The 12,735-nt window shown below is 43.7% G+C and overlaps 1 protein-coding gene across 1 annotated transcript in view; it reads right to left on the reverse strand.

Annotated features, from left to right (window-relative positions):
* Window positions 1-12,735, reverse strand: part of hepacam2 (HEPACAM family member 2) — a 95,293-nt gene that overhangs the window by 29,181 nt on the left and 53,377 nt on the right. The window contains exons 6-7 of the mRNA XM_033042771.1: window positions 12,215-12,239; window positions 9,329-9,366 (exon numbers count right to left, since the gene is read on the reverse strand). Of these exons, the coding sequence (XP_032898662.1) occupies window positions 9,329-9,366; window positions 12,215-12,239 (63 nt within the window). The remainder of the gene's footprint in view (window positions 1-9,328; window positions 9,367-12,214; window positions 12,240-12,735) is intronic.

Genomic DNA, 12,735 nt, shown 5'->3' on the forward strand with positions numbered 1-12,735 from the left:
CCCTCTGTGAGGAAAAGTTGCCCCTCCATTTTCTATTAAATCATTCCTCTCTCATCTTAAACCTATGTCCTCTGGTTCTTAATTCCCCTACTCTGAGTAAAAGACTCTGCATTCACCCTATCTATTTCCCTAATTATTTTATTCACCCCCCATAAGATCACCCACCAGATTCCTGCACTTCAGCCTCTTCCTATAGCTCAGATCCTCTGGTCCTGTACACTTGTACACTGGTTGAGTTCCATTGGATAAACGGATTCACCTCAGCAGTCTCAATGGCAGAAAGGGTAATGATACAAATTTTGGAAAGGTGGATTGGTAAGGAAACAGAAGCAACTTTATTTCAGTCCTTCCTTTGACAAATTTTTGTGAACATAATATTGTCAGAACAAATAGTCCTGTTTCATCAAAATGACAATTACAGGGCCTTATGGCATCACCCTCAATCCAGGCATTAGCAATTATTGGCCTACTTCAATATATGAGCAACATGAATGTCAGAATGACATGACTACTGGTGGCTTTAGATTATTATCGACATGTGTATTGAAATATAATGAAAAATGTTGATTGTGTGATCAAATCAAATTACACCAGGCATGAGTGCCATCAAATCATACACAAGTACAAGTAGTGCAAAGAGAAAAATAACCTGAGTGTAGAATATAGTGTTACAGTGTTACCGCTGGAGGGAAATTACAGCTATAAAAGAGCCACACAGTGCATGCAGGGGTGGTGCAGTGGTGCAGTGGTAGAGCTGCTGCTTCACAGTACCAGAGACCCGATCCTGACCTCAGGTGCTCACTGTGTGGAGTTGTATGTTCTCTTTGTCCCAAAGTTTGTAGGTTGATTAGCCTCTGTAAAATGGAGAGGGGGGAAGGTTGTTTGTGTGAAGGACTGGTCTTCATCCCCAACTCTCTGCAAATACTTGAATTTGCAGAGTTCCAGCAAATCTACTGCATTTGCCAGTTAGTGTAAGTCTTGGGCAGAGCATTTGCCAAACCAAGTTGCATTGCATCCTGATAGGTAACATCCCGGACTCGGCGATACAGCTGGAGGGAATGACATCGTTCCGTGTGGACAGAGAGGCAGCTAGCTCTGGTAAGAGCCGAGGTGGAGGCCTGTGCTTGTACATAAACAAGGACTGGTGTGTGAACGCTACGATAGCCGGTAAACATTGCTCTCCGCTGATAGAATTCCTCATCGTGAAATGTCGGCCTTTCTCCCTGCCGAGGGAATTCTCCGTTGTTTTTGTTGTGGCTGTATATGTTGCTCCAAGTGCTAATGCAAATTCAAAGGCCAACGAAGCACTGGGAGCCCTGCATGACGCCGTCAGTGAGTTCCAGACCAAATATCCTGACAGCTTTATTGTGGTGGCCGGGGATTTTGATCACACCAGCCTTAAGACTGTGCTCCCAAAATTCAAGCAATATATGGATTTCGAGACCAGGGGAGAGAACATCTTGGACTTGGTTTACACAAACATCCCAGAGGCCTATAAGGCAGCCCCACGCCCTCACCTGGGCCACTCTGACCACATTTCAGTGTTTTTAACACCAGCCTACAGACCACTGCAAAAACAAGTCAGAGCGGAGAGAAAACACACCAGGGTCTGGCCAGAGGGAGCAGCCTCAGCACTGCAGGATTGCTTCCTGCACACTGACTGGGATGTGTTCAGGACAGCAGCATCCTATGATGACCTCATCAACATCGAGGAGTACGCAGAGACTGTAACCAGCTACATTGCCAAGTGCACCGAGGATGTCACTGTCATTAAAACTTTCACTGCACGTGGAAATGAAAAGCCATGGATGACAGCAGAGGTGCGCTCGCTGCTGAGGGCCCATGATGCAGCCTACAGAGCCGGTAACACAGCCGCTCTTCGATCTACCAGGACTGCACTGGAAAAAGGAATCAGGGCAGCGAAACGTGCCTACGCGGGGAAAATCCAGGGACACCTCTGTGACACAGGAGACACCAGGAGGATGTGGAAGGGAATCCAAACACTGACGGGGTACAAGGCAAGGCAGCAGGTAACTGACACGGACACTTCTCTTCCAGATAAACTGAATAACTTCTTTGCACATTTTGATGCAGCTAACACCATACCCAAGGGGAGAGCCAGCCCCTGCTTACAAACTGACCAGCCAGTCCTGACCATAGACTCAATGGACACACGGAGAATCCTGTCTAAGGTCAACCCGTGGAAAGCAGTCGGACCCGACAACATCCCAGGACGTGTGCTCAAGGAATGTGCTGAGGAGTTAGCAGATGTGATAACAGACATCTTCAACATCTTCCTTAGTCAAGCCATTGTCCCCACGTGCCTCAAAACATCCACAATAATCCCAATAGCAAAGAAACCAGTTGTGGCCTGCCTAAATGATTACCGCCCAGTCGCCCTGACCCCCATAGTAATGAAGTGCTTTGAATGCCTGGTTAAACCTCACATTACTGCCAGCCTCCCCTCATCGTTAGACCCCCTCCAGTTTGCCTATCGCCCCAACCGCTCTACAGAAGATGCCATCTCTACTACACTGCACACAGTACTCACTCATCTGGAAAACAAAAACACCTACGCCAGAATCCTGTACATTGACTTCAGCTCAGCTTTTAATACCATCATCCCACAGAGACTTGTGGCGAAACTAACCCTGCTGGGCCTCAACACCACCCTGTGTCACTGGATCTTGGACTTTCTTTCAGAGAGACTGCAGTCAGTCCGTGTTGGCAAGAACACTTCAGGCTCTATCACGCTGAGCACCGGCTCCCCTCAAGGCTGTGTGCTCAGCCCGCTGTTGTTCACACTGCTCACACATGACTGTGCTGCCAGATTCAGGGACAATAAGATCATAAAATTCGTGGATGACACAACAGTGGTGGGACTCATCAGCGGAGATGACGAATCAATGTACAGGGAGGAAATAAAACAACTAGTGGACTGGTGCAGCAACAACAATCTAGCATTAAATGTCGACAAAACAAAGGAGATGATTGTCGACTTCATGAGGTCGCAGCCCAAACACACACCCCTCAACATCAGTGGCACCACGGTGGAGAGAGTGGAGAGCATTAAGTTCCTCAGAGTGCAAATTACAGACAGTCTCACCTGGTCCAGGAACAACACTGGGATTGTCAAACGGGCCCATCAGCGACTGCACTTCCTGAGGAAACTCAAACAGGCCTCACTCCCCACCAACATCATCAGGACTTTTTACAGGGGCACGGTGGAGTCTGTACTCACGTACTGCATAAATACGTGGTACTCCACCTGCAACTGCTCGGACAGGAAGGCTCTGCAGAGGTAGTGAGGGGAGCAGAGAGGATCATTGGCGTCTCCCTACCCTCGGTACAAGAACTGTTCCAGAGCCGCTGTCTGAAAAAAGCTGTGAGAATAGCTAAGGACAAACTGCACCCCCTCCACATACACCTGGATCTCCTGCCATCAGGCAAGAGATACCGCAGCATCAAAGCCCGGACTACCAGACTGCTAAACAGCTTCCTGCCACAGGCTGTGAGGCTGCTAAACAGTCACTCTGTACTCACAGTCACCTGATTCTGCGGCTTTGCACTGACATTTTAATAACACTGGCACTGGCCACTCAAATCAGCTGCCCTGGACATTTTAATGATTGGTTTTACTGTATTTTAATGTTGCTGTTTTACCTGCTTTTAACTATTTATACTGTTTCATCAGGGACTGGATTGTTTTTATTGTTATTTTGTGTGAAATGTTTAAGTTTCATGTGCGATGCTCCGGTATTCCCTGGGAAACGTCTTCTCATTTTGCACTGTACAACTGATGCTTTGCAAGATGACAATAAAGGTTGATTTGATTTGATTTGATTTGATTTGATATTTTCTACAGCCTATCTGTAAGTGTTTGTAAGAGGACAAATTGGTTGGTGACATTTCTATGCACAGGAACTTGAAGCTCTTCACCTTCTCCACTTGAGCACATTTGATGCTGACTGGGATCTATTGACTACTCCTTCATCTTAGTGACATTGAGGGAATGTTGTTGCCTTGACACAATATAACTATCCTCTCCTTCCTATACTCTTGTCTCCTCATTGTTCAACATCCAGCCCACTACAGTGGTGTCATCTGCAAACCTGTAAATGTAGTTAGAGCAGAATTTGGCTGCATAGTCTTGATTATATAGAGAATGTAGTAAGGGGCTGTGAAGTCATCCAAATGCAAAAAGGGGATCTCAGAGAAAATAATTGTGACCATCGTCAAGAAAAGAAACATGCTTGATTGCAATAATTGTTATGCCTGCATTTTGTCATGGGAAAAGTCAATGCCATGAACCTCCTTCAGGCCTCTTCCCAATATCAAACAGCTGCTCTCAGCTTACAAGGATGTTGCCAGGACTTGAGGATCTGCAGAGTTACAATGTTCATTTTATAGATCAGGGTCCTCCAAACTTTTCAGCATGCGAGCCACATTAAATATTTGGCACATTTTTGCAGGCCATAAGACAATTGACAATAGGTGCAGGAGTAGGCCATTCGGCCCTTCGAGCCAGCACCGCCATTCAATATGATCATGGCTGATCATCCACAATCAGTGCCCAGTTCCAGCCTTCTCGCCATATCCCCTGACTCCGCTATCTTTAAGAGCTCTATCTAACTCTCTTGAAAGCATCCAGAGAATTGGCCTCCACTGTATTCTCAGGCAGACAATTCCACAGATTCACAACCCTCCGTGTGAAAACGTTTTTCCTCATCTCTGTTCTAATTGGCTTAGCCCTTATTCTTAAACTGGGGCCCCTGGTTCTGGACTCCCCCAACATCGAGAACATGTTTCCTGCCTCTAGCATGTCCAAACCCTTAATAATCTTATATGTTTCAATAAGATACCCTCTCATCCTAAATTCCAGAGTGTACAAGCCCAGACGCTCCATTCTATCAACATATGACAGTCCCGCCATCCCGGGAATTAACCTCGTGAACCTACGCTGCACTCCGTCAATAGTAAGAATGTCCTTCCTCAAATTTGGAGACCAAAACTGCACACAATACTCCAAGTGTGGTCTCACTAGGGCCCTGTACAACTGCAGAAGGACCTCTTTGCTCCTATACTCAACTCCTCTTGTTATGAAGGCCATCATGCCATTCGCTTTCTTCACTGCCTGCTGTACCTGCATGCTTACATAGAAACATAGAAAATAGGTGCAGGAGTAGGCCATTCGTGAATGCTTACTTTGTACCAGCATGTTTAGAAAAAAATAAAGAAATGTCAATTTTATAAATTTTAATGAACTCAAAAAAGAATTTAAGTAAAACAAATGGAAGAAATTCAAAACAAAACTTGTAGCCATCCATCAAGGTTAACCAACAAAATCATACATTTTTATGCAACCTCATTAATGGGAAGGATGGAACTGCTTTTTTTAAATTTTGACAGTGGTTGCGCTACCGACTGGGGTCAGGCCCCATGTGAATGGTGGGGAGATCCTCCAGTTCTCGCTGTAAATACAACCCTTCCAAACTTCAGTCTACCCGAGGGGGTTTGCTATAGGAATCACAAGCGCTTTCCCTGGGAGGTGGGTTCCTGCTTCAGGCAGCTGAAGCCAGCCCTGTGCGTGTGGCATGTGTGTATGTGGTGTGTGGTGTGAGACACCGAAGGCAACAGCGGTTGCGGGATTCGCCCGGTGGCCGGAGGGTTGCTATCAATCACTCGCTTCTCCAGGCGGGAGTCTCTGGCTTCTCCCGTTGGATCGTGGCGAGGTGGGGAAGGAGGGGGAATTTGTTTGAAAGAACTTCTTCACCTTCCCTTCCTTCTCAGGTTTCTGTCAGCAGCTGTGCCGATCCCCCGGCGGGACAATGGAGGCACAGCCCAGGGAAGGACATGCTTGGCACCAGCACAGACTCGACTATATCCTGCTCCTCTCCGCTCCACACCACAAAGCCAGCGAGTGCCCCGCACATTCTCTCCTGCCACCGATCTTTAACCCCTGCAGCCCCGGAATTCCTTCCAGCGCTTTGGAGCAGATAAGATGTGGCCCGCCATCCGCTCACAGACATGGGTCCTGGCCTCTATGCAGAACAAGGTTGCCGACTCCTGGCCTAAGGCAAACTGACGTGTAAGTTCCCGCGCTACCACAGAACCCGCTAAATAGCACGCCGCACGGAACGTGTTAAGAGCTTGCTGCGGGCCGGATAAAATCTCGTGGCGGGCTGAATGTTGCCCGCGGGCCATACTTTGGAGACCCCGGTTATAGATCAAGAGTCACTGTAAACCTTAGGAACAAAATTCTCTTCTAAATTTATTCGTCTAATTTGCAAACAATATCAGGTGGGAGCTGACTATGTTATTTTAAGTATACTGTAAGTATTACCCTTAACTGGTTTTACAGGTTTGCTCTTCATTTGCCTGTGATTAGATGGTGGAACAATCCTAATGCACTTTCACCTGTCTAATTAAATAACAACTTGATTGTTGTGCATAAAATGCATCAGGTGCTATTCTGTTTGCAACACAAGTTCCTTTTAATTCTTAATTTCCCCCATAATTGAATTTGATTTGCTGGTAGGTCAACCTTCCTCTTATAGCCAATGGCTATATGATACCAATTTAAACTCATCACTGCCCAACTTCTGTTTTCTACACATTAGTTGGATTCACTACCATACAAAATAAATTGATTGTTGTTGCAGTTAATGTGATGTGATGCATTGGCATGGATGATGTGGGTGGGATTGAGGGAACGGTACTGGCAATCAACTGGGAACTTTTGTGAGTTTCAGAGTGATGTCATTGGAATGGAGATGGAGAGGAATATCTTTAGCCAGAGTGTGGTGAATCTGTTGGAATTCATTGCAACAGGTGGCTGTAGTGGCTGGCCCTGGGTATTTTTAAAGTGGAGTTTGATAGGTTCTTGATTAGGAAGGAAGGACGTCAAAGGTTATGAGGCGAAGGCAGGAGAATGGGGTTGAGAAGAATAGATCGGCCATGATAGAATGGCGGAGTAGACTCGATGGGCTGAATGACGGAGTAGACACGATCAGCTCCCATGTCGTCTGATCTTATGGTCTTATGTTATATTTCCAGGTGATCTCTGGTACCCAACAGGTAGCTCTTTACCAATCAGATTGAAAAATACTGTCCAAGCCAAACAGTATGTTAAAATATTTCATTAATTGTAAAAGTACGTATAGAAAATAAATCAAGAAAAAATGGGGCCGTGAGAGAAGAAAGAGACAAGGAATAACAGGTTTCAAAAAATTCAATAATAATGTAATTTTGAAGGAACGCACACATGTATAATTACATTTTCAGTGTTAGGCAGTCATTATGACTTTATGCTAAATTTCACCTACTCCTCAGTGCAATATTCTTAACATTTTTATGCTTGTTTAGCCGATAATTAATGGAGAAGTACAGTAATTTCACACTTTACATTGGTTACAGTTCTGGGGGTATGAACGGTTCTGCCATTGTGAAGCTCACACAGGAGCATAATATAGTGAGCAATCTCCATGTTCATGTCTTTAATTGCGCAGGTGTGGACTCTGAAACATACTGAGGGTAGACACAAAATTCTGGAGTAACTCAGCAGGACAGGCAGCATCACTGGAGAAGAAATGGATGACGTTTCGGGTTGAGACCCTTCTTCACCCATTCCTTCTCTCCAGAGATGCTGCCTGTCCCGCTGAGTTATTCCAGCATTTTGTGTCTACCTTTGATTGAAACCAGCATCTGCAGTTCTTTCCTACACACTCTGGAACATACCATCAGGTACATTCCTTGTTGGCAATGAGTTCTGTTCCTCTTGCTTATTGTTGCTGTAAAATCTATGCAATAGTGACTCGCAGATCTGACACCAGCTGGTCCAGCCTCAGAATATGGAGTTATACAGGGCGGAGAAGAAAGCTCTGATCTGAGAGAGTGGGTGACCTTGTGCAATTGTCAACTGCAAAATATTGTGGGGGCCAAACCACTGAATATATTTATGGCAAAGATAAATAATTTTAAGACACAGTATGTCAGTGGGTGTGGGGCAAGAGTGGAATTCTGATATTGACATATACCAAGCATGAATGGTAGAGGAGCCTCAAAGGGCAGAATGGCCTATTCCAGCCCATGTTTTTCTAAGTTAATACTAGTAACAAATTGGCTAGTAACTGGGCTATAAAATTACCAATGATTTTATTTACAATTATCAAGCCTCTCATTATACTATGAATTTAATCCACTGCATTGTCTAATTGATAGCATCATCTCCCGTATGTATCGAATGCATACACAATATGCAACACTATTCTAGTAAACTCAACTGAAAATAAAATAAATATAATTCATGGAGACACAAGGAACTGTTGAATCTGGAATCTACAGTAAAACACAAAGTAATGGAGTAACTCGGTGAGTCAGGCAGCATGTCTCCATGGAATGGACAAGCGGCATTTCAGGTTAGGTCCCAACCCGAAACATCAACTGTCCATTCCCATCAAAGTTGCTGCCTGACCCGCTGAGTTCAGAATTTTGTGTTTTAATTATAATTCTTAGTTCAATTCAACTCTATTTTATCTACTCGAGTAGAATTACAGTCACCCCCTCAATTTTAACTTTCTGAGCACATTTACAAATGTGTGTCTTCGGGTCGAGCATTAACTGCATCTGTGAGTTTCAAAATAACAACACTAGCATCAAAGTCGGATGTGGGGGGGGGGGGGAGGGGGAGGGGAGGTGTAAATGTGTGGGGATAGGGGGGTGGTTATTACAATGATTTCTTGCTCTGGCCATTTCCCGTGGATCTTTACTGTTGGGCCCATCCAATATCCAGTATGAATTTTGAACTCTGAATTTTGTTCTTTCGCCAGTCACTTTATCAAAAGCCTTCAACATTTTTTAAATGTTTAAAAAAAGACTCCTCTTGTCATTCACCAGTTAAGAAAAGTAGACATAATATCTCAAGATTATCCTTCCAGTGATCGATACAAAATGCTGGAGTAACTTATTCCGTTCCTTCTATCCATAGAGGCTGCCTGTCCTGCTGAGTTACTCCAGCATTGTGTGTCTATCTTTGGTGTAAACCAGCATCTTCAGTTCCTTCCTGCACATTATCCTTCCTGTCACAGTCGTATCCTTAATTATATATTTCACTGTTTAGTGTTAGGATTGGGAATTCAAGACCGAAGACTAAAGATTTGAAGTGCCCAAACAAAATAGGTAAAAATGGTGATAAAATTATCAAGTGCACATTTTATTTAGATATTCTACACTTGGATTTTGATATAGAAAATAAGATGTTCTCAGCTGCTTTCACTTGCATAATTACATCAAATTTTTAAATGTCAATTTATTCTAAGTATATTATTACCTGATACTTGGTGTGCTCGTATATAATCTGTCGGTGACCTACAATAAATGAAAAACAAGCTTAATGCAGCGGGTTAGAATTAATTCACCATTAGCTTCATTAACACCATTAGTTCTCATAAGTTATTATAAGGTATTAAAAACTTCCAATTCATTCCTGTTCTGATTTGCTTTAAAAGGTCTCAGATAAAAACACACAGAAAGTAAGCAGAAGCTTTTTGAAAGAAATATAACAAGAGCACAGAATTCTTGAATAACAGGAGAAAGATACCTAAACGCTTACCATTGTCTGTCATCAGTTTATGGAGGCTGAAGGTGATGTTTCCAAGGTGCACTACATAGATGAGGCAGAAGAGAAGACCAAGGTAAAAGTGTGGGTCGAAAAACAGGAACTAGTGAGAGAAAACTTAAGAAACGGAAAGAGAGGTAGAATATCTGACCCTTCATTCCTGCTCCACCAATAATTGAGATCATGGCTGACCTTCCAACTCTGCCCCAGTTTCTAGCAATTCTCCATATTCCTAGGTTCTGTTAATTATATGAAAATCTATTGACTTCTGCTTTGAATGACCTTTATGACTGAATCTCCACAGTTCTCTGAGGTAAAGAATTCCAAAGGCTCAGCACCCTGATGGTGAAGAAATGTCTTCACAATCCGCACGTTCTGAGGGTGTTCTAGTCTAGCCTAGTCAGCCAGGAGAAAAATCCTCCTCACATCTCTCTTGTTGACGCTTGTAAGAATTTTTAATATTTTGATGAGATCACTTATTCGTCTATACTCTGGAGATTATAGGACTAGTCCACATCATTTCTCATTTTATGACAAGCCCACCATCTCAGAAACCAGAATGGTGCATCTTTGTTGCACTTCCTCCATAGCAACTGTTTCTCTACTTTCGGTAGTGGTCCAAAACTGTACCCAGTACTTCAGCAATGATCTAAACAGATCCTACAGTATATAATTGCAATGGGGCACCACTATTCGTGTACTCAGATCCTCTCAAAATAAAAGCCAATGCAACGTCTTCCTTCCTAATTGGTTGCGGCATTTGCATGGTGGTCTTGAGTGATGTTTGCACACTGACACACAGGACCTTTTAAAATTTACATTATCTAATCTTTCACCATTTAAAAAAGACACCACTTTTCTGTTCTGTGTACCAAAGTGGATGATTTCCCATTTTTTTACAATATGTCCCATCTGCCATTCCTCACCCACTCACTCACTCAGTTTATCAATTCCTCCCTGAAGCCTCTTTACACCCTCCTCCACAACTCACAGTTTCAATTAGTTTTGTATCAAAAAAAATCTGGAAGTATGATGTTTGGTCTCCTGCAATGATGGTCAAATCATTGATGTAGACTTCAATAGCTGAGGCCCAAACACTGCAGTACGAACATAGTTATAGCCTGTCAAAATGAATAGGATTTGTTCATTCTCACTCTTTGTTTACTGACTGATAATCAATTCCCAATTTATGTCTGTATATTAACCTAATTCCTTGTCCTCTAACCTTGCTGACTAACCTCTTGTGTGGAGTCTTATTGAAAACCTTCTGGAAATCTAAATACACCACATCCACAAAATACTCTCCAACAGGTTTGACATAGTGCACTATGGGTTCATTTTTTTAAATGAAATTAGGTCATAAGGTATAAATGATAGGACTAAAATTAGGCCATTTGGTCCATCAAGTCTATTCTGCCATTTGTTTAAGGCTGTTCTATCTCTCCCTCCTACCCCATTCTCCTGCCGTCTCCCAATAACCTCTGACACCTGTGCTAATCAAGTTAGGGTTCAAACAGCAGAAACGGAGAAGTGAACACTGGAAAAAAAATAGAAGAAAGAAAATTACTTGCATGGGTGGAGAGATGATGAAGAGAGAAGAGCAAAGCTGAAAAGGTGTACCAGAAAATAGTTCCGGAAGGGCAGTGTGCAGGTAGTGTGCATGCAAAAAAAAATGCAGAGCATTTTATAATAGTTGGCATGTTAAGGGCCTGTCCCACGAGCATGCAACCTGCATGCGGCAAGCACGACCTAAAGGGCAGGTCCCACTAGCATGCGCCTGCATGCGGCAAGCGCGACCAAACCAGAAGCGGGGGCCGCGCGGAGGTCGAATGAGTGAAATGAAGTTCGAGCGAAGTCCGCGGGCAGTTCGCGCGTGACGTGCGGTGTCGAGGCGGCTGCGGGCCGGCAGGCCGTTGCCGCGTGAAATGTTTAAACACGGTCAGTTTTTCGGAGCTCAGCTCCGCACAACTCCATACGACTCCGGCGATCGAAGTGGGACCGGCCCCGCGAGGCCGTACGGCTCAAGCGACCACGTTAGGCCGCGCTTGCCGCATGGAGTCGCTTAGGTCGCACTTGCCGTGGGACAGGCCCTTTACAGCAAGAGGAAAGACAACATGGAATGAAATATTTTCAGTGAATCTCGCAATCTAGGAATAAAAATAACTAAATAAACAATTACCCCTTTAGTTTCAACTGCATTTATGTTCACTTTAAGATATTCCCAAGTGCAAGTCCAGGCGAGTCCAGAACCAGGGGCCACATTTAGAATAAAGGGGAGGCCATTTAAGACTGAGATGAAAAAAAACATTTTCACCCAGAGAGTTATGAATTTGTGGAATTTCTTGCCACAGAGGACAGTGGAGGCCAAATCACTGGATGGATTTAAGAGAGAGTTAGATGGGGCTGGTGGAATCAAGGGATATTGATTGGGGACGATCAGCCATGATCACAATGAATGGCGGTGCTGGCTCGAAGGGCCGAATTGCTTCCTCCTGCACCTATTTTCTATGTTTCTATGCAAGGGTAGAATATAAAACTTTGAGAAGATCCAGTGCATAAAAAAGCAAATTAAAATGTATTAAACATAAATTGTCTTACCTGTGGTACACTTCCTTCTTAATCACTTGAAGAGAAAGAGAACAAATTATGACACATTGATCAATGCATGCTTCAAGTATAAATGCATTCAAACCATAAATAATCAGAAGGAACAAATACCAAGTAAATGTTGGAATTACATTGAAGTAAACTGAAGATAATAGATCTGAATCATTTTAATACCAAAGATTACATCAAATGCAATGGTGCCAGCAATGACACTTCTTCTTCACAGGCAGTCCCTCAGAAACAGAGATGCCTTGCTTCTGTTAAGGAATAGAATTGGCCTGTGCATGATTTATCCTACTGTGGGATTACTTCTACAAACCAACAATCATATATGGTTTTGATCCATTGATCCACTGAAAGAAGGTCCAAGTTAATTGGAGGTGAGGCTCTACCACATGGTAGCTCTACCCTCACACACATAAAGACACACTGTCACAACAGTGGCGACCATCCATTCACCATGCACAACTGTTAACTGGTTAGACCACTCAGAGTATTGTGTGCAATTCTGA

This window comes from Amblyraja radiata, chromosome 2 (genome assembly GCF_010909765.2).
Source record: "Amblyraja radiata isolate CabotCenter1 chromosome 2, sAmbRad1.1.pri, whole genome shotgun sequence".
Lineage (NCBI taxonomy): Eukaryota > Metazoa > Chordata > Chondrichthyes > Rajiformes > Rajidae > Amblyraja > Amblyraja radiata.